Source organism: Diabrotica undecimpunctata, chromosome 2 (assembly GCF_040954645.1).
Source record: "Diabrotica undecimpunctata isolate CICGRU chromosome 2, icDiaUnde3, whole genome shotgun sequence".
NCBI classification, from domain to species: Eukaryota; Metazoa; Arthropoda; class Insecta; order Coleoptera; family Chrysomelidae; genus Diabrotica; species Diabrotica undecimpunctata.
Genome location: NC_092804.1, coordinates 35,222,045 through 35,249,966, shown reverse-complemented (window position 1 = coordinate 35,249,966; position 27,922 = coordinate 35,222,045). Strand labels below are relative to the sequence as shown.

At 34.6% G+C, this 27,922-nt stretch overlaps 1 protein-coding gene across 9 annotated transcripts in view; it reads right to left on the bottom strand.

Annotated features, from left to right (window-relative positions):
* Positions 1-27,922, bottom strand: part of LOC140434400 (pseudouridylate synthase RPUSD2-like) — a 927,331-nt gene that overhangs the window by 32,079 nt on the left and 867,330 nt on the right. For all 9 annotated transcript variants that reach the window (XM_072522617.1, XM_072522616.1, XM_072522618.1 and 6 more), the window contains 3 exons: positions 17,411-17,631; positions 14,575-14,765; positions 12,818-13,045 (listed from right to left, as the gene is read on the bottom strand). In XM_072522617.1, the coding sequence (XP_072378718.1) occupies positions 12,818-13,045; positions 14,575-14,765; positions 17,411-17,631 (640 nt within the window). The remainder of the gene's footprint in view (positions 1-12,817; positions 13,046-14,574; positions 14,766-17,410; positions 17,632-27,922) is intronic.

The window sequence follows — 27,922 nt, the reverse complement described above, 5'->3', positions numbered from 1 at the left end:
GTTGTAGATCCAAACGACGAACAGCTTGTATGGAAGCCAATAAAAAGTAAACACCAGATAGAAGATTTGAGGGAGGAGACGAATATAAAATAAAAGTATAAGGTCTGAAAGTAAAAGAATAGTCTTAGAAAGTGTTTAAGTTGTGATTTATGGAATAATAGGTCTTAGATAGGACTTACCGTTGATGTAAGGTCACCTTAATGTAAAATAATTCTCAATCAAGAATTTAATCCGCTATAAGCGCCTATTTTACAAATAGAATTGATTCCTGATCCTGTTGAGGTGAAATTGAGTTTTAAATCCAGAAATTTCCTGTATATTCAGTACCCTTGGCACATGTGAACCCAAAAATCTCAACTTTTTTCCTCAAAAAAAAAACAACTCAAAAAACCCACAAATCCAACTTTTAAACGAACTGATGACAAGATATCCTGTCTCCAACCTATTAGGACCAACAATTCAAAGTACAACTTTTAGTTCCATGAACCAATAAATTGACCTTTAGAAGTTGATGTCAAATAACCTGTAAGAAGAGGCTAAATATCATGTCACTCGAGATAAGCATACCCTGCCATTAACCTAACAGGTGACAGTTTTGATAAAGAAAACATTTGATAAGAAAACAATAACCTAAAGAAGAACAATTTGAAAGATACATGAAGATACTACCAGAAGAAAAATCAAGCCCTTTATGAAACTATAACTAAGTAAGTTTTTATAAAATAAATTCAAATCCAATTTATTGTCTATTTTATTTCTAGTTTCATTGACCACATAAGAAAAATAAACAAAGGAAATATTAAACCTGTAACAAGAACTTTTAAAAATAAATTTATGTAATTATATGTATAAATATCAAGTACAGAGGATAATTTAATATATTTTTTATCACCGTTTAGTAACCTATATTTTACTTATCGTTACAGATACTCATACTTTATTACTTTTATTTTTTATATAATGCGCCCTCTTCCACGCAGCGAATGTAAATTTTTACGGGTCATAAATTCCCGATAGCGTTAAAAACGTTACCTTGTTTAGTTTATTGGATTTTATTCAATATCTTTTATGACAAAATAAAAAATACAAACAAATGATACTCCAAAAAAGGAGGATGAAGTTTGTCAGGAAAATTGACTTGGTATATTAAATTGTAGGCTACCAAAAAAACATAAAATTGCGCAACGCATTCAGTATGTTAAACTAATTATTTTACAGAAATATACTAGTCTATATAGGCCTGTCAAATACTAGCGCAAAGTATACAGAGTGTAAAACAAAATGGTTATTTATTAAAGTAAACAAATATCTGTTGCAAAGGTTACGTAAACGTAAAATTGTAAAAATGGTTAAATTTTGCACCGAAAATGCACAATTTTGCACTACCACAGACTAATTTCATTTGCAATAAAATTCAAAATAAGCTCAAGGAGATAAAAATTGAAAAGCAACCAGAGACGACGGCATAGGAATATTAGGCTATTAAAATAGGAAAACTTCTTGTCTATATGTCTGCAATTTATGTCTATATGTCTATGAAAGGTCCTACTAAAATCTAAAATCAGAGACTTATAAGCCTTCCGTCGTGTTCATATAAACTCTACATTAAACCTCTACCCAGCAACAGCACGCCAGAATTTCCTCTAAATTATTGTTAAGTTCTTGAAAATATATGATCACAGACGATTATTAATAAATGTGTTAATTGTTCCCAATCTCCAATCGAAAACCACAAACTCTCAACTCCTTTCGGTGGTGGTAGCGATGGAGGCAGCTCGAGAGGTAGTCAATCGCCTACTAGTACTCTACCGGGATCGCCGCACCTTAATTCTACAACATCAGCAGCCAACAAACGATCTAGGTATCACCATCGCTCTGATGGGTTTTCCTACAAACGGCAGTGAATCGCACACAATGCACTTAAACATCACACCGACATGTTGTACCACCAACCAGTAAGATTACCGTATATTTTTTTACTTGAATTCGTTCTGTGAATGAACTATAAGCAATTGTTATTCTGGATATTTATGATCGAAATTTTGACCCTCTGTTCGCATGCCAGTTCTCACACCAGCGGTCTACCATTAGTATCGATGCGCGCTGGAGATGTAAAACCGCCAAAAATTTAACGCTCTGTAAACCAAAACGGAGAACCGAGTTCGATCCGGAGTATTTTTCCGGTAGGAGCTCCTATACCGAATATTTCATCAAAGGTTACCGTACGTTCCTTCCTGTATCCTTGGATCGAGTATTCATCAATCACTTTCGTTCCTTGTCCGTGTCGAGTAAGAAGGATTTGTATTTGAATTTTTATTGTACATTGTATTGTGTATATTATTTAGAAGTTAATTTCATTTTTGATATTTATTTGAATATATTTTAATTTATATTAAACTTGCGTTTTACTGAGTCTGGTGTCTACATAAATAGCTACATCACAATATTTTTGTATTTCCTTGATTTAATCTCAGTTCCACTCTTTCCTTTCTCTTTTATTCTAGAATATCTTCTTTACAATAATATCAATATCGTCTGCATAGGCGATTATTGGTCCACTTTTTGTTCTTAGGTTCCCTTTGTTTATACTTCGTAGTACTGGCGGCCCGTAAAGTAGTATCATAGAGCAACGGCACTACTTTATTTTTATGCAGAAACATATTTGTTATCTTTAAAACATCTTAATGCCTGTTATTTTTGTGTGTGTATTTCTTTTTATCTTCATAAATTATATAAAATCTGACAACTGTGTGCGTAATACAACCTCCGTCACCCACAGCGGAGGTTCTTTGACGGAATACCTTTGTGCCAATATTATACTGGCGCGTATGAAAAGAGAATGATTTTACGAACATTCTATGTAAGTAACACAGATAGACTTATATTGGATTTTAATAATACGTTAAATGAGAATATTTGTGCCGGGCTCAAGAACATCTACTAGTCGATCCTAAGATATCTAATTATTTCGAGTTTCCTTACACACTTTCTTGTCGCTTTTATTATGTCTATTATCTATTACTAAGTTTTTGCATCTATAATTAAACTTTTAGTGTGTCTTGGCCGTGGGTGAATATTGTATATAAATAATAATTTGATTGTTTCCTAGGTTTAATTTATTAGTTGACAATGAATCAAATTAGTATCTTAAAAAACTCTTTTGATGGTTTTTCGTTAGATAAACAAACTATAAATTAAAGAACTAGGTCGGTCTATACCAGGTTAAAAAAATTTAAAAAAAAGTGGAAGTGGACAAAAACTTCGCTGTCGTAAATTTAATAAAACTATTTAACAAATAATGGAAAAAAACAAGTATTTTGAAGTGTTTAAAGATTTATTTCCTAGCTGAGTGCTTTTGGCTTACAAAACCAGATAGCCCCTCAGAGCTATGGTCAAGTTTTAAAAAGAACCACTACTTGAAAGATATCCCATTTTGGTAGAAAAATCCACGATTTTGCTTTAAGCTATTTTTAAGTTAATATATTCCTTTGAAAAACACATAAAAGACTGTACATTGTACATTGGACTCACAAAAACCACATTAAAAATTTGGCCTAGTTACGGGTGTGAGAATCCGAACATTTTTTGAAATTGAAGCAACATTTTTAGAATAGGATTTATTCTATCTGTTGCTAGGACCTGTTGAGGATGGCTTTGTAAGCCGAAAGCGCTCAGCTAGAAAATAAATGTTTACATACTTTTCATTTCCATTCTTTAATTTGTCAAAGTGTGTACAAAAACATAAGTCTTTTCAAAAAGTATTTATGATAAAAATAGCTGGTTATGTGGTTGAGAACAAACTAATAAACTGTTTTGTTTGGAGCTCACGAGATTTGGACAAACAAAGGCACCGATGATCATGTTAACATATGGGATAAAATAAAATCCCATGAACAATCTAAAGTGACATGAATAATGTTTTTAGCTTTTCAACGCTAAATATAAAAACCCAGCTAAAATCAGCTTATCGTGGTACTCTAATTCATTATCATTCAATTTTCGCTTATCCACTGCTGGACTTAGATCTCCCTCATAATTTTCCATCTATTTCGATCTCGTGCCTCTTGCATCCAATTCCTATGACAACGTTTTAGATCGTCAGTCCAACGTGTTGGTGGACGACCTCTGCTTCTGTAGGCATCATCTCTTGGTCTCCATTCCAGTATCCGCTTTGTCCATCTATTATCTGTCATTCGAGCCACGTGACCTGCCCAGTTCCATTTCAGTGTTGCTACTCTCTCTACTGCATCAGCCACTCCTGTTCTTTGTCGTAGATGGCGATTTGGGATCTTGTCTCGTAGTGAAACGCCCAACATAGCACGCTCCATCGCCCTTTGACACACACGGATCTTTTGAACTGTTCTCCTTGTCATGGTCAACGTTTCCGCACCGTAAGTTAACACTGGCAAAACACACTGATTAAACGTTTTTCTTTTAAGGCATATTGGTATATCAGACGATTTGAAAATATGGTTCAGCTTGCCGAAGGCTGCCCAAGTCAGTCTTATACGACGGAGAAGCTCAACGGTTTGGTTATCTTTTCCTATGCGAATCTCACGACCTAGGTATTTATAGGGCATTACCTGGTCTATGGATCTTGTTCCTACGCATATATCTTCGCTGATTACAAGATTTGTCATCATCTGGGTTTTAGATATATTTATTTTCAATCCCCCTTCTAGCGAGAAAAGGTAGAGCTGATTTAAAAGTTCTTTGGCCTCATCTATCCTATCAGCTATTAGTACAATATCATCTGCAAACCTTAGATGGCTAAGCTTTTCTCCGTTTATGTTTATGCCCTTGTCGGTCAGTTTTGCCCTTTTACATATATATTCCAAAAGCGTAGTGAACAGTTTCGGCGATATGGTGTCCCCCTGGCGTACTCCACGTTGTATCGGGAATTTCTGGGTTTGACGATCACCCACTCTAACACTGGCTGTTGCGTTTTGGTATATGTGTTTAATTATATTTATATACCGATAGTCAATTCGGCATTCTGTCAAGACTTCCAACATTTTTTGTTGATTTACGGTGTCGAATGCGGTACTCTAATTAAACACAATGAAAAAGTGGATAAGAGTCGATACGTTTTGAATCAAATTATAAATTGTATAATGTCTTGTGCAACTTTCGAGTGAGTTTTAAAAGGTCACGACGAACAGGAAAATTCAGAAAATAGAGGAATATTTAAGAAGCTGGTCAATTTTAGTGCCGAATTAGAGAACGACTTAAAGGTTCACATTCAAAGTTCCAAATCTTTTAAAGGTATCTCAAAAAGAATCCAAAATGAACTCCTTGAGTGCATTCTAGATGTCTATCACCAGGAAATTAGGAAAGTAATTCAAAAATTCTCCATGTGTTGCAGTGATTGCCAAAGAAACGACAGACGTTGCTGGTGAATTTCAGTTAGTTATAGTTTTCCGATATATGTGTAAAGGAATTTACAGTACCAGTTTTTAAGATTTTACGTGCTGTAAGGACATGATGCCAAATCAATCTCTGAATGCATTTTAAATGTTTTAAATCACTTATTAAATCATACTCCGAACAAATTAATTGCTCAAAGTTATGATGGCGCATGTGTTATGAGGGGTGGATCAAATGGTGTGCAAAAAATTATTAAGGAAACATATTCTATTGCAAATTACGTTCATTGCTATCCACACAAAATGAAATTTAATTATGACAAGTGTATATTCTATCAATCATCAAGCTAGGATATTTTTTTCTAATTTATCTGGTTTGTGTTCATTCTTTTCTACCTCTCTACAAAGAACAAAAATGTTGGATGAGTTAATCGCACGTTGCCAAAATCTTTCCAAACACGTTGGAATTTTCAATTACTGTTCATACTGTCTATGAAAATAGAAAAGACCTCATTGCAGTTATGGACATTTTACAAAGTACTTCACCTGGTTTGTCTTCAATTAATCAAGCAAATGGTTATAAATAAAATCTTCAGGATAAACATTTTGTATTTTGATTATTTATTTTTTATAAAATACTGCCTCACGTAGAAATTATTTTTCATCAATTGCAAAAGTATGCACTGATTCTGTTAAGGTGAAAAAAGATTTGGAGAGCTTTGAAGCAGCAATTCAAGACATAGGGAAGCAAATGGGCGTCATTATTAATAGTAGTCAAGGAGAAATAAACACGTCACAAAGAGAAACAGATGATGATGAACCAATAGAAAAAGGTGTGAATTGAAGAGGACAGACCCAGCAGAAAGAAGGAAGAGATATGCGATGCAGTTTTGTTGCAAATAAAAACAAGGTTTACTTTCTCCGGACATTTAGTTGCTACTAATTTATTTATATCGGAGAAGTTTTCTGCTTATAAGCATCAGTTGCACGAATAATTTCTCAATGAAATATGCAGACAATTTTTATTTTTTAACAAAGCTTAAAACTGAATTACAAGTACTGTATCAGAGAGACGAATTAAATACTACCTCTGGAGCTGCTCCGCTATCAGTTTAATTCAATGAGGAAGGTTCAAAATGTACATTTGAAGAACCTTTTAAGTATTTTAATTACCATTCCTATGTCAACACCTGCTCTGAAGCAGAACGCTGTTTTTCAATACTAAAATGAATTAAAAGATTCCTTAAAAGGACCATGCAAGAAAAACGACTTAGTGCTTTAGGTATACTATCTGCAGAAAAACGTTTTGTAATTTTAATAATACATTCATTGAAAATTTTGCAACTAAAAAAGAAAGAAGGATGGACTTTATATATCGAAAGCTTTAAAAATAAAATGAATACTTAAATAGTGTTATTTTTATAAATAACATTAGTGTTATTTTTGTAAATAGACTTTAGAGACTCAATCGTAATAACTAACTTCCAGTACTATGAGCAGTCAATACTGGTAGTAAGTTCAGTTTTTTAATTGTTAATTCATTTACGGAACTGTTTTGATAAATATTGGACCATTTCTTGGCACCATAGAAATAGTGGATAACTAAACCCTGGCCGATGAAAACATGGAATTCAAGGTCGCATGATCACTTGCAGGCATCGACAGGCGCTCGAAACTAGACCTTATGGGAAACTGTTTACACCGTCATTATTTGTGTTATGATACTATAACTTAATTGAATTGTGTTTCAGTCATAATTTGTGTTTCAGTTTCGCCGGCTGGTGAATTTTGTGAAAATGTTTAAAATTAATGTACATCAAAAACCTCTAAAAAACGGTATAAATATATTATAGCAACATCGTTAGTTCGTTTTTGTTGAGCGGTGTAAACGTGGGAAAAGTGATAACATAGGAAGAGGAATATTTAAGAGTGCGTGCCATTCACATGATCATTCCATCTTTTCAGCGGCTCAACTATACATAATGTAAAAGTATCCACGCTTATTTTTTTTTTAATTTCTATTTTATACCTTTTTTGACAATATCGAGCGTGACGGACACGTCACTAAAAATTTAGGCAGCTGCCCGAATTCTGGCACAACCTTCTTAAAGTGAAACGAGCCGCCACTGTCGTAGTACATTTATTCTAAAGCAAGATTAAAGAGTGTCGTGGCTAAGGCATCTGCTTGTTTTACCCCCTTTGCTTATCATGAGTTCATTCTGTCTTCCCTATTTACATCATTATGCTAATTTTGGTAGGTCTCATTGCCTGTTTAATATCAATAAATAGCATTTCCAATTCGAATTTGTATTAAGTTAATTTTATTAATTGTTTCATTGTGTGTTAGGAAATTGCGGTTTAACAAATGTAAAAAAGAAATGGGACATCAGAATTTTAGCTTTATGGATTATTCGATATTTACTTCCTAATTTGTTTACTATACAATCTCTGTAAACATTTTTTGTTTATTTATCGTAAAGATCTGTGGTTAATATAACGGCCTATATAAAAGTACACGTTCAAAAGAAGACGTTTTTATTTAATGTAGATTTATCTGGGAGGATTTGGATTCAACTCAATCCCTTAGACAATTCCTAAAATACCCAACGCAAGCAACTTATTTCGTACGTGAGTTGACTTGGTTCGCTACATTTGTAATTATGATGAAGCATAGTGCAGACCTTTCTCTAATGTTAAATATTAGTCCTAAACTTATTAAAGGTACAGATTTGTGCTAGAAATGACGTGAGAATTACCAAATTTCATAATTACGTTTACAAACTTATCTAATTTTTGAATATTTTAAAAGAATATTTAAGTTTTACAAATTAACATGAACATTTTAATCGTATTCTATTGGACGATGGTATATCAATATTAACTAAGTTTACAAAGAACACTATCCCTTTATATATTCTTTAATCTTAGTAGATTTTACGCAAAAAAAATGGGAGCTTTAGTACTGTTTCATACCCTTATAGGTTCTTGTACCCATATAAAAAATACAACTTTTTAGGTCGATTGGGAGTCACAAGGTGATAAATCAGGACATATTGTGATCATCTTGTTCCTTTACCAGCCTGTTTTCATCTACCCCTGGACGTAGGCCTTCTTTTGGGGTTACCATTCTTAACCATTTGTGGTAATTGGGAGTCTATTTCTAACCACTCTTACTTTGATATCATCAGTCAACGTTTCTGTGGTCTTTCGCTACTACGTTAATGTTCTTATGCTCTCCACTAAACAAACAATGTTTCATGTGTATGGATTACATATACTTAATATTCTTCCCCTCTGCCTGAACTAGAGCTCTCTTAACCCTTAATGGGTTACATAGGTCTTGTAGTTTCAAAAAATCTATTTTTATTACATGTGAAAATATAGTACTTCAAGAGTATTAACATTAAATTTGATGTAAATTCGAGCAATATTACCTGAGTTATAGATTTTAATACCGCGCGGTCGGTAAGTGCGCTCTCAGTTCAAACGCGTTTTTCTCAAAACTTTGTTTTTCTGTGCGTTAGCCACAATTTCTCGAGAACGAATTAACCTATTTTGTCAAAACTTTGCACAGTTCATCTTTATAGTATTGTTTCGTGATTGAACGAAGGAATTGGGATTTAAAGTTTTGAAATAAGTAAAATGAATTTTCGCCTCATATTTTGATCTTTTCCGAATCTCATCGTTTTTAAAACATTTTTTCGTATAAAACAAGAACGAGCCGACTGATTGAAAATCTCTTCGTTCAATCACGAAATAATACTATAAAGATAAACTGTGCAAAGTTTGTATGAATTGTGCGAATTGAAGCCAAAAGAGTAAACTGGTATGGACACCTGCAGAGAATGCATGAAAATACCACCTGCAGAAAATGCCTGGCAATAGATGAATAAAAAAATAAAACAATGGATATCGCCCACTAGAAGACAACGAGGTAGAATAAGACGATCGTGGAGAGATGTCAAAGATGCAATGACCGCTCGCTAAAAACCTGAAATTGCTTTAACAGAAAACGCTTGGAATTAGGATGGAAGAAAATAAAAAAAAAAAACTCCAATTTGAAATGACAAATACTTTTCCTTTCACATATTTATGAAACCCTCTGTGTCAATTACATGAGAGATGCGGTATTCTATATTAGTATTTTTGATATGTAAGTAAGCGAGTAATCTTTATATAATGTAAAGAAAAACAGACCACTATTTTTGCTTTCATTCATGTAATTTAAGTTTGAATAGTTTGTTTTGCCACTGTCAGAATACTTTGAAGTCTTATTTAGCTTATGACAGTGACAGTGAGTTTTGTCTTTATTAATTTTCATTACTGCCATAACAGACGTCATTTTAATATTAGTTAAAATCTAGAAATGTTGTTTCTTTTTGCAGGTAATGGAATTCGTACAATTCGTACAGCTAACAATAAAGTTGTTCGTTTTGCAGAGAAACAGAATTGAGTTTTATTAATGAAACGTTGCTGATTGAAGAAACAAACATTATTACATAGAGGAACCGCGGTAAATTCGGACTCCGGCTGATAATTCGGACCCCTAGTGCAGTTTCGTGCGGAGGTGCTGCTGCCAATAGGAAGACAGCGTAAACCTTTCCTTGGCAGTGCCGGATGTGGAGGCTCTGCCGCTGTTCAATTAGTGACTGAGTTCAGACAGTGACGAGTGTTCTTTATTTTTGTGACTCCTGGAGTATTTGCAGTGTTCCTGTTTATCCTTTTCTAAGATAGTTCTCAAGAAGGTAAGAATCTAATGCTAAGTAGTATGTAGTAAATAAGTTAGTGTAGTATTTAAAGTGACGAAAAAACAACTCTACCGCTAAGTTATTAAGTGAGGTTAGTTTTGATTTGGACGTGTTATTTCCTAATGCAAACTCCTTGGCGTTTTTAATTCGTACCCCTATTTATAATTCGGACTCCCAGTAAAAACGTTCCATTATTAAAAACTAATTCCGAATGTTATATTTGCAGATTAAAAAACCATGCCGAAGACTACCAAAGAAAAGAAGAAGAGATTGTGGTCGGAGGAAAATATGACAAAGGCTATAGAAGCCACTAGGGCGAAAAGAATGGAATAAAAGAAGGCTGCCAAGACTTTTGAAGTACCTAAGACCACGCTGATGCGTTTGTCAATGGAAAAATATGGAGAACCAGCAAAATCAGCTTCTGTTAGGGCAGGAAGGCCTACTGTCTTGCCTCCCGAATCGGAGGATCAGTTGGTTAAGTATTGTTTAGTCATGGAATCTACATTTTTTGATTTGACTAAGCGAGACCTTCGGCGGATGGCCTATCAACTGGCTGAAAGGAATGGAATAACGCACCCTTTTGTTAAACACAACATGGCAGGTAAAGCGTGGCTAGACCTATTCATGAAAAGGCATAAGGGCAGACTTTCAATTCGTAAGCCAACAGGAACCTCATTTGCAAGAATTGTAAGTTTCAACAAAGAAAATGTGTAAATGTTTTTTGACAATATATGCCTTTGAAAAACACAGCTATCCAGCAAACAGAATTTTCAAAGTTGATGAAAGTGGTCTTACAGTAGTCAGAGTAAAGTAGAACCAATGATTGGTCTCCGAGGAAAAAGGCAGGTACACTCTCTTACATCGGCAGAAAGAGGTGCCTTAATAACAACTGTAGTCTGTATGAGTGCTGGTTGCGACTATGTTCCACCCATGGTGATATTTCCTCGGAAATACATAAATGCTCAGTTGCAAAAAGGAGCTCCTCCAGGTACTGCCTTTCACGTGCAGCCATCAGGATGGATTACAACAAAACTGTTTACAAAATGGTTCGAACATTTTTTGAGCACTACAAAACCAACAACTGAATCACATGTTCTCCTAGTTTTTGACGGGCATTCAAGCCACACCAGAAATATTGACATTATCGAGAAGGCTAGGCAGAACCATGTTACAATCATCTCCTTACCGCCTCATTTAATATTTTGCAGCCCCTGGATAAATCTTTTTGTCTCCTTTAAAGACTTATTATAGTCAGGAGATTAGGCAATGGTTGTTAATAAACCAACGCCCTCTAACAGCATTTGATGTACTGGAGCTGTTTGACAAGGCCTATATAAAGTGTTAAACGGCAGAAATAGCCATTAATGGGATCAAGATAACTGAAATTTTTCCACTGGATAGAAAGAAGTTTTTTGATGCCGAGTTCATTGCACAAGCCCAAAAAGAGAAGCCTATTAATCTAGATGATAACGGCTGATGATTCTGTTGAAATTTCTTCGAACACACTCAATGAGGAAAATCTTCTGAATCTTCTCACCTGGTGACACATTCTCTTTCATGGGTTGCACACGAACAAGCGACCACCTCAACTCAGTTGGTAGAACCTCCTCCCCTACCTCTGCCAATACCCTCATCAAGAAAACTTACAGTAAGAGTGTAAAAAGCATAAACCTAGCGCTCAGGTCAAGAGACCATTAGATTTTGACATACACAAGGGATCTTCATCTGTGAAAGATCTTTTGTCTCTGAAATTGGTCTCTTCAATCAGATTCGTTGTAGGACCAGGACAAACACCGGATGAATCGGATGTGACGTGCATGTACTGCAACGAAAAATGGTCCAAGTCAGTGACGGGTGAACAGTGAATCAAATGCCTAATGTGTCAATGTTGGGCACATATTGATTGTACCAGTGCGGTGAAAGATGATTACATATGCGACTTCTGCCAGTAAACTAGATTCAAACTTAAAACAATCATAGACCTACGCCTTTTATGAAAAAGCTAATTTACTTTGATATTTTTGTATTTAAGTTACTTAAAAGTCAGATTTGTACACAGTTTATTAATCAATCTATTTTAAAAATGAAATAATTTATATATTTATTTAACTGTGAATTATATTTTTACACCAGTCATAATCCATTAGATTTCTAGGCGGTACGAAATACGAGGAAAAAGGGGGGTCCGAATTTACAACACTTTTTTTAAGTGCCTATTTTGTAAACTTTTGCAAAAATTTGCAAAGTCATATAATATATATTTTTAGAATATTTCAAACTAAGAAAAGTTATCCCTATAATGTTGGTTTAGTTTTTTTCTTAAACTGGAATTCAAACTACTTAAGTATAAATGATATTAAGTAAAAACCAATTGGGGTCCGAATTTGCTGCCTTTCCTCTATATATAAAATCTGAAATATGTAACAATTCGAATAGCATTCACCAAAGTGCTGTCAATATATTACTAGTCATTAAAATATAGACTAGACTTTCAATAAATCTATCAATAGTAAACTAATATTAATGTACTGTACCTTGCTTAATACATTGTACTAGTTTTACAATGAGAGTAATGTTTGTATTTAATCTGTTCACATTCACGTTTACGACTGATTGTTTTGTTTTAATTCAGTTATAGAACAAAGGAACATCAAAGAGGTAATTCGGTTAAGTAGAAAAGAGAGATAGAAATTTTCCAATTACCTTTAGGCACAATTGGTCCAACTAAAGATTCATCTAAATCTGATTTTCTACTATTGAACATCGACAATTCGCTATCGCCGTCCATTCCCAACCAATTTTCGGCGTTGTGTATGTGGATAAGATCTCGGACAAGTTCCTCATCGGTTTTACCACCGAGGTCGCCGCCCTTTCCCTTCAACGGACCGAACACCTCGTGATTGTACAAGGGATCGTTCACTACAGGATGACCTGAAACATTTTAAAACCTCAATAAAGTCTCGATATTTTTCAAGTAATCACAGTATTTTTAAATATATAGTTGTATTTTTTTATTTGCAATTAACGTGTCATGACTACTTGCACACGGACACAGTTTGCGACAATTGTTACATTCAATATAAATATACAGTGTGAATACAAACATTTAGTACATTATCTATGCAAGTAACAAAGAATAAATAGTCAGTTCACTAGTATAAATTAATTGTATCTGTGTAAACATGTATCTTTTAAAAACTTTAAAAACACTATCAAATCGGTTGGGGAAACAGAATATCTTTTGGATTTCTGAGTGAGACTGAGAATGGATATAAATGGCAACTGATTGGATCCCCCGTCATATGTGAAGGATTAAATTACTAGTACATATATATATATATATATATATATATATATATATATATATATATATATATATATATATATATATATACATAGCCGAATCCCCATGTATTGCTTCATATCTTCCTGTGGTTAATCCTAGACAGTATATGAAGCAATGAAGCACCAGACTTTGGAACTACATATATGAAAATGATGCTGGAGGTGACATGCTGATAATGATAAGTAGCAACAGCATTAGGCATGTCGGGTGTTTAACACATTCTTTCAAAATAGAAAAAGTCAACGGATCACATACAAAAGTGGACAAAATCACCCTCAAGTACATATATGTGGCAAATACAGCCAAAAGCAATGTATATCCAAAAAATAATTTATTCAGACTATTAGTTTCAGTTGGTGCACGCTGCACGTTCATCAGTAATCATGCATGGTGAACGCCATCGAGAAACTGTAAGGCACAATAGTAATACAAATATGGACAAATTCAAATGTAATTCTAATTTCGAATTGTTTCTAATTCTCTGTGTCCGATTCTTCTCGATCGACGATGATAAAATAAAATGTTGAAGTCATGGAGTAAAATATAGTTTTATTGACAGCTACTGAATTATTACACTATAGTTGTTGTTATACACTATAGTTGTAGATAAAAATTTATAATGGACTGCGACCCAAACTAGTCCCGAAGATATTGATATTCTCACTAAAATGCTACTATTCATCAAATAAGTGTATTGTCCTCTGCATAGAACAAAAACCTTTGACTTTTGAAAGCTGGTAAATATAATTTGAACCCAGGAAATGATTGCAGGCATTTACTTAATACATATTAGGCAATCTATACTTTGTAGGAAGTTGAACAAATTGTAATTAAGCTACTAATTGATATGTTTCACAATTATACACGGTTAAACTATACAAATTCAGGAAATTAAGATTAATGTGAAATTACAAATTAATGGACTAATTTGTGATTGAACAAATGTGTGAGACTAAAAACAAAATATTAAAAAAAATTATATGTTTCTAGATAATTTAGAAGTAAATTAGTGTTTTTTTAAACAGCTTTTTAAGGTGATTTTGCTTGAAGCACACAAGCTTAAAAAGTATTATTAAGAAGCTTACCAAAGATATATATCAATATGATGTCTTACCTAAATACTGAAGATGTACCCTGATTTGATGCATTCTACCGGTTTTCGGCTTGCACAGAATAACACTGGTATGTCCATTATATCCTAATTTTTGGAATACAGTTATGCAATCTTTGCCTTTAGGTGACACTTTGCACACACCTATTTTGTAACTTACTACTTCTATGGGCTGATTGCACTCGATTACTTCACTGAAAAAAAGTAAATATAGTAAGTAAATAAGGAATAAAGAGGCTGGATCATATAGAGAGAATACATTAGGTATTTGAATGACGGGGCCGAAAAGAAGAAGAAGACCTAGAAATCAATGGCTTACAGCAGAGGAAGATTTAGAGAAGCTGAACGATAGAAATGGGAATGTTGGGGTACAGAATAAAACAAAATGAAGGGAAATCTCCAAACAAGGCCGCAATGCCTGGACAGCTATTATATATGATCGGTCTCTGATTAATAATGTCTTCATCGCTTATTCGGACTCTTAGCTTGGCTTTTAATTTCAGTCAACGGAGTCGCCAAAAGAAGAAAGAACAAGCCTACAAAAAATTATCAGATAATCTTAAAAAAATTGATAAACACAGAATGGTATACATTGAATATGACATAGAATATTACAGAAAAATAAAAAATAACATTGGAAGAAGTTTTTTCAGTTTTTTTTGTATTGTTATAATATTGTGAGACGTGCTACTGTTCTAAAGAATGTGCATCATGTAACGTTATCAAGATATGTGATAAAAACGAAAGCACGTAGTCAGGAGAATGTGAGATATGCGCCTAATTATTCAGTTAGGATAGTCTTGACTAAAAAACTTCCTAATTTTATGCTATAATATGTACTATGGCCTACCAATACAAGATTTCCGCCAAGTTGCATATGAAATGGCAGGGATCCGTCATGTCCTCCATCATGAGAAAACAAGATATTAGCACGTATTGACTGGTTTTATAATTTTTTAAAAATGCACCCCAAACTCTTCCAAAGAATCTCTAAGGTTTGCAGCCTATCTCGCGCTACTTATTTCACCAAAGCGAATGTAGATCTGTTTTTTAATAATTTGGAAATGTTGTAGATACAGCATCCAGAATTTGGTGATGGGACAAGGGTGTTCAGTTTAGATGAAACGACCACATCAACTGTACAAAAACCCCAACGAATAGTAGCTAAAAAAGGTGTCAAGCAAGTGTGTAAAGCGACGAAGTGGAGCAAAAGGCACTAACCTCACCACAGTATCCATAATTTCTGCACCTGGCAGCACAATTCCAGTAGTGATGATTTTTCTACGTGTCCATTTTAAGGAGCAAAGTTATTAAGCATTTCATTCGCTACACCTCCAGTTCTGGAGAGGACCTCTGCTCTATTCATTTATGACAACGTAGAAAGCCATTTGTCACTCAGTTTTTACAGTTTTGCAACCACTGGATATTGCTGTATTTGGACATTTTAATACTTATTATAATGCAGCTTTTAACTCTTGGATGACGCAAAATCTGCGAAAACAGCATAAATTTATAATACATTATCCTTCGTGAACACAGCTCATCAAAAAAGCATGATGCCTTCCGAAATTATATTTCAAGATTCATCCAAAAGTGGGCTACATCCACTTGATTGGCATGCTTTTGGGTTACCAAGACTTCCTCTCTTCTGAAGATTTTCGTGGTTATCCAAAAACAGGAGAACGAAAAACTGATCGAAAGTCGAGGAAAAAAGGTAAGAGTATGATAGCTACAAGCACTCCAGAAATGGAAGACATTGCAGAAAAGAAGAAACCAGTTTCACTTTCCTTAAAGAAGAAAGCAAAAAGAACCCAAGAACAAAAAATCTGCAGAAACAAGAGATGGTGATTCATGCGAGGATGACGATGAAGACGTTCGTAGACACGGACGACGATATGGATATGGATGAGAATTTGTTTGCTGTTGAGTCAAATCACTTTACAGAATTTTATCGTCTTCCTGCTGTAGATGATGTATGTCTTAGTTGAATTCAAAACTATGAACCAATCTAAATTCTACGTTGGTCGAATCACCAAGTTGAAAGATATTGAGGGAGACTACGAGGTCAAATTCCTACGATACCGAAATTTCGAGGAACCTCCAGTAGATGACTCTTTCCTATTTGCATTCTTAATAAAACGTCTTGGTTAGTAACGTGGTCGGTATAGGATATCTTCAGGATTCGATGATAAAGCCACATATCGAAAGCCTCAATTTTCTTGCAGGTAGTGTCTGTGAAAGTCCACGACTCAACACCGTACAACAGTGTGGAGTCATTTTTTGAAATGCAGATCTTGCTTTTTCTATCCTACATTTTATTTCTAGGGAATGGTTCCAATTTTCATTGACGTTCGTACCAAGGTAGGTGTATTTACTCTTTCTATTGGTTGACCATTCACACAAATTCTTTCAATTTGCTGTTCCTTCTTAGAGATCATCATACATTTTGTTTTCTTAATGTTCAGTAAAAGTCCATATCTCTGACTCACTTCTGTGATTTAATTTAATAACTCCTGGAGGCCTTCATAACTGTCAGCGAATACAACCAGAGGGCTTCATAACTGACATAAAGTTTTAATTTCATTCGGGATCGACTTCAACAATTTAAACATGGGCTAAATGTAACATGATTTCTTGCTTCAATAGGATCAATTGAACTTATTTTTTACTCTAGATGCCTTTTCTTACTACCTTAAATTAATTGGATAAATACAGCTTTTTTTTTAATAATGGTGTTTTTTATAAGTCGTTGGGATAGCTATGGGTAAAACCAACTTTTGTTGCATTGTGCCCCAGCCTGCCCTAAGGTTCATATATTTATTGGACACTTAGTACTTACTCAGGAAAGTCTCCCTCAACTCTACAAACGTACTCCTTGGACACTAGCCGGTTTCTGATCTGGTGCTCCATTTGTCTAGCTTTCTTCGGAGTTCTGCCGAAGAGAAGAAGGCCACTGGTCAATCGGTCTAATCTGTGGATGGTCCGAAGGTTTTTCAAGTTGTATTCTTTTGCTAGTATGAAGACTACGGTATTGTGGCGGTATCTGCCGCATGGGTGCACCTGTAAATAGGCGATTTTTATTTACTAAATAACTACATAATAATAAACAACAAAAAAGCGAACGCTACAATATGCAGTCAAACAAGAAATATTCAAATACGCAAACTTAATATTAAATTGTATTGGTACAAGTTAAATTATATTCAAAAATGTGGCAGGAATAATTTTCTGGTTTACTTAAAAAATATTATAATACACACATACGCACACCACACACACATATATATATATATATATATATATATATATATATATATATATATATATATATATATATATATATATATATATATTAGTGATTATAAGTGATTTTATAAATTGAAAATAATTCTATATAGTCGTGTTCTTAATTTATACTTTAGAAAAAGAGTTATCAACTATTACAAGCCTGTTTATGAACCAAAATCAAGAAGTTGAACGTAAATCCTAATAAATAGTATCAAGGTTTCAAAATAGTATAACAAGAAAGAAAAACTATAAAAAATTTCAAAAAAATTTATTATTGATTCAGCATTCCTTTTCCCAATAAAAGAAAATTTGGCATGCAGACGACAGGGCCTTAGCCACGTACCAGAAATCAATACAGACTACTGGGACTACACAGGGCAAAGATTTGCATATTTTTGGAGATAATAGTTTGTCAGAAGATTTTCGTCGGTAAAGGTTGTACATATGTAGATTGAAGTATTTTGTTTCATTGCACTTAAACGTAGACATAATGGGCGTTTTTTTAGAGGTATAGAACTTTGAATTGGAATAAAACAAAGATGATTTTTTAAATTAACATTAGATTGACTTTATTTAACAGATAATCTTTTAACATTATGAGTTAAATATGATTTCTGGCATATGACCTCTGGATAAATTTCTGTAAGAAATGTATCCAAGTGTTGCTACGCCACAGGTAGCAATTAACTTACACGTCTTAAATTCTACCTAGGTAAATTCTCCAGCAAATTCTCATGAAAGCCGAAAATGTATTCAAAAGATATTTTTACTCACAGATTAACTTTCTCCGACCAATTCCAAAAATTTCCCTGTTAGACAAGAATTCAAAAGGTGGGTTTTACCTACCTCTGTATAGAAATATCGAAGTTGTCCCCCGTCCCCCGCAAATCCCTTGCAATAGTCAGGCATTGCAATCAGAATTTTAAACAGTATAAAATTGTCTCCCAGCTGAGCTGGTCGCTTCTTGTTTAGAGTTTTAGTTATTGTTACATAGCTTATAATTTAAAGTTGAACGCATTCTTAATCAGAATAAAATTGTCTTCCAGCTGAGCTGGTTGCTTCTTGTTTAGAGTTTTAACTCTCGCATTTTAGTTATTGTTACATAGCTTATAGTTAAAAGCTGAACGCATTCTTAATCAAGTATATTCATATTGAAGAAAACGTCCTTAGTTAAAGTGATAATTATTAGTAACTTTTAATCTGTATCAGTGCTCGTATAGTGTTTCGCTAGTGTAAGGTGGACAGTAAACGGCGGTTTCAATAAAAGAACTTGCGCTAAAACTTTGGCTAGATATTAACTTAGTTGTAGTAACATTTAATTATTAAATTACGTATTGTTTGAACTGCTTGTATTCTTATTTCCCACGCCAGTGGGTGGTCCTTCGATTTGGAAGTAATTACATGACTTAGTACGCTCTAAATGGTAGGAAGATCGCCATCCTAATTTGTTGGATAAATGTCCGTTTAATTTTACCAACCTCCACGGCTGGCTCTGACGTCTAATCTAGAGGTCCCATTTTCGATGATTTTTTTCCAATATTTGTGGCCCTAAATCGGCAATAACGCGGCGAATGTTATTCTCCAAGTGGTTAATCGTTTTAAGCTTATCGGCGTAGACCAGCGATGTTACATACCCCACAGAAAATAGTCTGGCAATGTTAAATCGCACGATCTTAGAGGCCAATTCACGGGTCCGAAACGTGAAACTATGCGGTCACCAAACTTTTTTTTCAATACATCAATTGTGGCACGAGCTTTATGATATGTTGCGCCGTCTTGTTAAAACCACAGCTCCTGCACATCATGGTTGTTCAAATGAGGAATAAAAAAAGTGAGTAATCATGGTTCTATAGCGGTCACCATTGACTGTAACGTTTTGACCAGCATCGTTTTTGACGAAGTACGGACCAATGATTCCACCAGCCCACAAAGCACACCAAACAGTCAGTTTTTCTGGATGTAATGGTGTCTCAACATACACTTGAGTATTATCTTCACTCCAAATAAGACAGTTTTGTTTATTGACATAGCCATCGCTTAACAAAATTCGCTTATGAAAATCAGGATCAACGGCAATCTCGTTTTGGGCCCACTCACAGAATCTACTCCTTGCTAGGTGATCTTGTAGCTTCAATTCTTAAATGAGTTGGATTCTGTAAGCATGCAAACTAGATCTTTCCGAAAAATCTTCTATACAATGGATGGACACATATCCAACTGCTCTGCACGATGGCGGACAGACTGATTCCGGTTCAATGCTACGCACTACATCGGCAACAACTTCGTCTGTACGCACTGTATGACATATCTCTGAGGATGCATATTATCATTTAGAGTAAACGTGGTGCGAAACGTTCCATGGTTAATAGAATTAATTATGCTGATGGACGATTATGTTGATCATAAAATGGACGTAGTGCGCGATACTTATTTCGAATAGAACCATGATTTTCAAAATAAATTTTCACAATTTGGAAGCGTTATTTAGGTGTCAGTTTATTCATGCTAAAATGCCAAACCAAACTAAACATAAATCACTTGACAGCTCAAAATGGCAAAATTGTTAAAAACGTGTTGCCAACTTACATTTATATACCTCTAAAAAAACACCCTTTACATTCGCTATTACGCCATAAGCTAAACAAATAAATAAATCCGAATAATAGTCCAAGATCTTCTTCTTTGTGTGCCGTGCTTGTATTCAAGCGTTGGCTATCGTCATATTGACAAGCTGATGAAATGATTCTCGGTCGGCAGCTAGATGAAACAGTTCGACCTGTCCATTGTCTAATGTTACGCAGCCAGGACAGTTGTTTTCTTCCGACCCAACGTTTTCCTTCGATTTTGCCCTGAATGATTAACCGGAGTAAACGATATTTAGGTCCTCTCATTATATGACCGAAGTATTGGACCTTTCTTATTTTGATGATGTTGATCAATTCTCGCTCTTTGTGCATGGTCTCTAGCATGCGTTCGTTAGATATGTGTGCTGTCCACGGGATTCTGAGCATGCGACGGTAACACCATAACTCAAACGCTTCTAATTTGTTAAGATTTTTTATTTTTGTTGTCCAAGTTTCACATCCACAGAACAAAGTGGACCAGACGTAGCACTTCAATACTCTTAGACGTGTGGTCAACGACAGAATTCTACTGCATAGTCCAAGATATGACGGTAAAAATAGTAGAAAACCTCTGAATTTTTTATATGCATAGATTTACTTAAAATTTTGACAGCAGTTAATAAATGGCTCAAAGATCAAAATCTACTTTATGGCAATATGAGCTATTCCTACAGGAGTGGTTACCACCCATCGAGCAAAAAGACAAAAGAGGGAATCTAATCGTTATGAAAAGGCGACCAAAAAAGTGGCCTCTGATGGCGGACATATCCGGAAATGCGAATGCGCCAAATTTAAATTTTCCGACACTTATTAACAGTAGTTATAAAATAGTTTTCAGAATGTGCCTTAGACGAGAAAATTTTAATTAAATATTAACGATAACAGTCTAAAATGTGAAACAATTGTTAAAAAACTTCAATATAAATAAGATTTCATGTGACAGTTGGGACAAATAATAACATAACCCAACTAAATTTGATTTCTTAAACAAGAAAAGACTCTCTTTCCTTGTTTAATTTGGCCTCTCAAGATGGCACTTCCTGTCTAACAATATTTTTGCCCCCACTACCTTTACATTCCCTCTTTTGTCTTTTTGCTCGATGTTACCACCCCACCTCGGGAGTCGAAAGATTTTATCAAAAAAAACATGGAGGTCGCTAGAATAGTGAATTTTAAGACAAAAATATTCATTTATATACAAATCACCACCAGCAAAACGAAAGTAACGGTAGTAAACAAACGTCCAAATCTACGAGCTAACATTCAAATTTTTAACACCTCAATAGAAGACACCAATAAATTTAAATAAATTGAAGAACTGCATTCCATAAAATGAAACACCTTTTGACTAATACAACTCTTCCTCTGTTACGCAGACGACGCAATATTGATAGCCCAAGATGAAGATAGTCTGCAAAGACTGGTCCACAGATTTAACATAAGAGCAGAATAATTTAATATGACAATCTCATCTTAGAAAACTAAAACAATAGTAGTCAGTAAAGAACCAACCAGACGTAAAATAGAAATTGATGGCATCAGTATTGAACAAGTAATGAAAATAAAATACCTAGGAATTACACTGTCTAACTATGGAGACCTAGACAAAGAAGTGAAAGATCGAGTACAAAAAGCAAATAGACTGGCAGGATGCCTTAATAATACTATATGGCGAAACAGACACATTAACACTAAGATAAAATCAAGAATTTATAAAGCCAGTGTAAGACCAATAATGACATATGCCTTAGAAACAAGACTCGACACAGCCACAACGTAAAGGCTACTGGAAAATTACAGGAAATACGCTAAGAGATCGAAAGAGAAGTGAAGGCATTCAAAGAAAATGTAACGTACAATTTATAAATGAATGGACACAAAATAGAAAAAAAAATGGAATAACAACATAAGCAGAATGTATATCGGCAAAATAGCAAGAGATAAGTCATCAATCGGCAGAAGAAATCAAGGACAAAAGATGAAGTGATAACCTTCCATTGCGGTATTAATCCGCCAATGAACAAGCAGAAGCAGAATTGCTTATAAAGAGGAATAAGAAGTGCGACTCTTCCACGGGATACTAGGTATCTGTTCGTGAACACATCTTCTTCTTCTTCTTCAAGTGCCATCTCCGCGGCGGAGGTCGGCAATCATCATAGCTATTCGGACTTTTGAGACGGCTGCTCTGAAAAGTTCATTTGATGTACATCCGTACCACTCTCTCAGGTTGCGCAGCCATGACATTCTACGCCTCCCTATGCTTCTCTTTCCTTGGATCATTCCCTGCATAATCAGTTGAAGCAAGGTGTATTTCTCTCCACGTGTAATATGTCCGAGATATTCTAATTTTCTTGTTTTTATTGAATTTAAAATTTCCATTTCTTTGTTCATCCTTCCCAGAACCTCTTTGTTTGTGACGTGTTCTGTCCATGATATTTTCAGAATTATTCTGTACACCCACAGCTCAAATGATTCCAGTTTTTTCATTGATGTCGCATTCAAGGTCCAAGATTCCATTCCATAAAATAAAGTCGAAAAAAGATAGCACCTCGCCAATCTAACTCTTAGTTCCAGTTTTAAATCCCTGGTACATAGAACTCTTCTCATTTTGTTGAAATTTGCTCTAGCCTTTTCTATTCTTATTTGTATCTCCTGATTGTAATCATTTGTGGAGTTAATCATTGTTCCCAGGTATGCATATTTGTCCACTTGTTCGACGTTGGTTTCGTTTATTAGAAGATTCTCGTTATTTCTTTGAGTTTTCGATATTCTCATAAATTTCGTCTTCTTGACATTCATTGTTAGACCATACTCTTTTCCATACTCTGCTATTCTGGTCACCAGTCTCTGAAGATCTTCAATGTTTTCGGCTAAAATCACAGTGTCGTCCGCATATCTAATGTTGTTAATGGGAACTCCATTTACCTTTATTCCAGCTGTTTCACCCTCAAGAGCTTTTTTCAGGACCTCTTCGGAGTAGGCATTGAAAAGAATTGGCGACAATACGCATCCCTGTCTTACTCCACATCTAATTTCAATTTCTTCTGACAGCTGTTCGTTAACACGTACTTTTGCTCGCTGTTTATAGTATAAATTTGATATGATCCTGAGGTCGTTGTAGTCAATCTTCTTTGATTTCAGGACATTCATTAAATGTTTATGTCGTACTTTATCGAATGCTTTATTATAGTCAATAAAACATGCGTATATATCTTGATTGACGTCCAGGCATCTTTGTATTAGTATATTAAGTGAAAAAAGAGTTTCACGTGTTCCTAGGCCTTTGCGAAAACCAAATTGTGTATTATTAACGTCTATGTCCAGTTTGTGATATATTCGGTTATGGATGACTTTAAGTAGTAACTTTAGCGTATGAGACATTAAGCTAATGGTGCGGTAATCGCTGCATTCTCTTGCGTTTTTCTTTTTACGGAGACAAATAAAAATAGATGTTAACCACTCTTTGGGTAATACGCCTGAACTATAAATTTGGTTCAAGAGTATCACTAAAACATCAATGTGCTTCTCATCTAGAATTTTTAGGATTTCTATAGGAAGCATATCAGGTCCAGGACTTTTCCCGCTCTTCATTGTTTTTAATGCGTGCAATATTTCTTCTTTTGTAATATATGGACCTATTTCTTCTGACGTAAGTTCTATGTGCTCCAGATCTCCTCTTTCATCATCGAACAATTCATCGATATATTCTGCCCATCTTTGTATTTTCTCGTCCGTATGTGTTATAGCAGTACCGTGTCTATCCAGAATTGCACAAGTGGGATTTTGTTTTCTTAGTCCTGCCAGTTCTTTGACTTTCTTGTGTAGGTTAAACAGATCATATTTATTTTGAAGGTCTTCGATCTCTTTGCATTGCTCTTCAAAGTATTTTTCTTTTGCCTGCTTTATCGTCTTTCTAATCTCGTGGTTTATCTCTCTGTATTTATTGTTATCCTTGTTTTTAAATTGTCTCCATTGTTCCATCATATTGAGTATCTCGTCATTCATCCATTCCTCTTTTCTCCTTGAGGAAGTCTTTAGTATTTCTTTACAGGGTTCCAGTAGACAATCTTTTAGTCGATTCCAGTACTCGTCAATATCATTGGTGTTTTTGTTCAATTTGTTGCAGTTCACATGCAGTTCATGTTGGAGGCATTCTTTTACTTTAGGTTCTTTAAGTTTTCTTGTGTCTAGTGTAGGGATTCTTTGATGTCTTTTACTATTTTTAAGGGTGAGTGTAATTTTGGCTATAAGTGGATTGTGATCTGAGGCCACGTCTGATCCAGGATATGCTTTCACGGCTTTAACAGCATTACGGTATCTTTCATTGATCATAATGTAGTCTATCTGGTTCCTGACTACTTTCTCCGATGTATCTGCGGGCGATCGCCATGTATACAGTCGTCTGTTTAGTAACATAAAAAATATGTTTGTAATAATAAAGTTCTGCTCTTGACAGAATTGTAACAGACGGTCTCCTCTCTCGTTTCGATTTCCCAGACCATAGTTTCCTATACACTTTCCGCTTTGTCCCTTTCCAATCTTTGCATTGAGATCACCTAGGACTATCGTGAACACATACATATATGCTATTCTCTTATATATGCGACACAGGCAAGGATAATGAACCTAAGTGCTAAGAGAATGTTGGATGCCTTTGATATGGGAAGGGCTCTTGAAAATACTATGTCAATAACGAGGCAGTTTTGCGTAAAATATGCCATGGCAGAAAACTTCTTAACATTATAAAGAAACGCAAAACCAGTTATCTAGGACACGTGTACCGGAGCAGACATTTTAAGCTCTTGAGGTTTTTGATAGAGGCGAAAATTGAAGAAAGGTACGGTCCAAGTAGAAGGTGTTCATTGTTGAAAAATATCATAAAGTGGACGGGTCTCGATACTCGATCCTATTGAGAGTCAACAGGATAGAGAAAGATTTGTTACAATTGTACTTCATAATTCAAGAGGGTACTTTAAGAAGAAGAAAGCATCCCATTTAAGTGCGTAATCATGAGGGTAAAAGAGATTGTTTAAGAGGCGGACGCTGGTACATAGCCTAACAGGAGCTATTGTGTTTTGGTGACACTAGATGTAAAAACCAGCTCCTTGAACGTGAATTCTATTGAAGCTGAGCAGACAGGGATAGCCCTCTATCCGGTATGAGTGATAAGATGATATATGAGAACAAGAGATGGAGTTTCAACAGGAGAGCTGACGTTTCCCAAATATCTGTCTTGGGACCGATTTTATTAAACATTTACTATAATCAGTATTTTATTTGGCCCTACAAAACAAAAGCTGACAAAATTATTGCACCGTGGCAACTGATTCGGTGGAAGTGGTGGCTGTAGAATCGAGCGATTTAAAGACTAAGAAACATAATAAAATTTTTGTATCTGTGACAAAGGGAGAGATGAATAAATTATAACGGAGATGGACGGAAGTAAGGTCAAATGCTGAATGGTTTCAGCATCTAATTCCTAAGTACAAGACATAGCCAGATCGAGAACAGTGAGAGCCGTGTTAATAGTTTAACTCAAGTGTTCACGAGGCATTGTATACTGCGATACATTACGAAGACACTGCGAAGCATACGCTATATGCCAGACATGAATGAGAGAAAGACGAGATTGTGAGGTGGGCTTAGGCGAGGGAATTAAAGTGTTGGGCCTGGTTGAATTGATGTTCCGTAGAAGGAATGATGGGAATCTCACTAATGTCATGATTATGGGAGTTATGAAAGAGAAGAAAGGCTAGAGAGAGAGAAAGAGAGCTCTTAAACGCAGCCAATTGTAGTAATAGAGCAGATGAGATACAGACCAGGTGAGGGATCTGAAGTAATGTGATGAAGTACTACCACACGCACTTCCCAACCGGTGAGGTTTTTAGTGAACAGAAATTCCACACTACCATTCAGCACTATGGCAGTAGTTCTGGCTATTTTTAGCTTAGATTATCTACCCCTTCGTTGCCTCTGCTCTATGGTTATCCATTAGATATACGATATTCTTTAAATGTGTTGAACGTTACATCCAGATACTAATATTTAAGTTTTCTGTACTACTTTAAAACCATATGTAACCGCTTAGCTTTGCATTAATTTCGACAGTTTAATTTTTTTTAACGCGTAAAAACGGAACTCCCAATTGGCCTAGCCTATATCGATTCAAAACTCATTTATTCTTTTTAAATTACTATGGTTGAAACAGAGAAGAAACGAATTCAGAGAAAGACAATATAGAGGAACCTCGCAATGTAAACAAGCAACTGAATTATGAATTTTTATTCGAAGGGGCACTCAAGTGTTTTTTCCCGAAATTTAAGATGAAATTCGAATGTTTATAAAAAACTAAGGTTTCTCTAGCACTCTTTTTAATGCTAATTACAAACCCATTTCAATAATATCTACAGGCTTTTTTCTAGAATGCTAGTTTTCTCTTTTACTTTTAAGTCCTATCTCATCGCCGACATTATTAAAAGTAAAAAACTTGAATGTCAGTAATGAAAACAGGAGAATAAATTAAGCGAATCACTTATAAGACATTTTCCGGATATAACTTTCGAATAATTATATTTGTAGAAGGTAATTGAAAAAAATCTTCATTTATTAGTCTCTGTGGAAAATGTCTGGTAAATATTTTAAAGTGAAAAGTTAAGTGTTCAACTTTTAAAATTGCTCGACATTTTTAATAAAACTTCTACTAAAGGGATATAAAAATTTGAAATTTATAGATCATTTAATTTTTATACTTTACTTCTGAAATGTAACTGAAATACTAAGATGTAATAAAGATTAATTAATTTTCTTCATTCATAATTTCATAAATTATTTTTTTGTCTGTTGTTTGTTATCATTTTAAATAAAAGAATATTTATATACATCTTGAATCTCTTTTTATTATGTACGTTTTATTCGGCAATTCTTAAAGCTCTATTGGACGTTAAAGTAAGATTTTTAGTTATTTTCTACCCAATTTCATTGCTTTATGCTTTAGATCTTCAATCAGTTCTTTTAATTGTTGATGGGTTTTTCTTTGCGATTAACATAAATATCTCTTAACATACATACATTCATATACATATTTCTTCTTACCAGCTTAGTCTGCTTTATCTTCTTTCCTTAAAGGACTCCGGCACTTTTCTTATGTAAAAGTGGTTTCAGTTAAATTGGAGAGGTAAGACTCAGAAATCAATTGCTTCTTAGTTACAAAGGTTCAAAGTGTCGATTTTTAGTTATTTTGAATAATACATATTTGTAAAATATACAGAGTTTTAGTAGACTGTAGAGTGATTCTGCATAAAAACGAATTTTCAACACAATTTTCAGGGTATCTTCACTTCAACACCAACATATTAATGTTTGCTACCGCGGTTAGTACAATTAAACTTAGAGCTAAGATTAATATTATTATAAAAATTAATATTAAACTCATCAGTCTT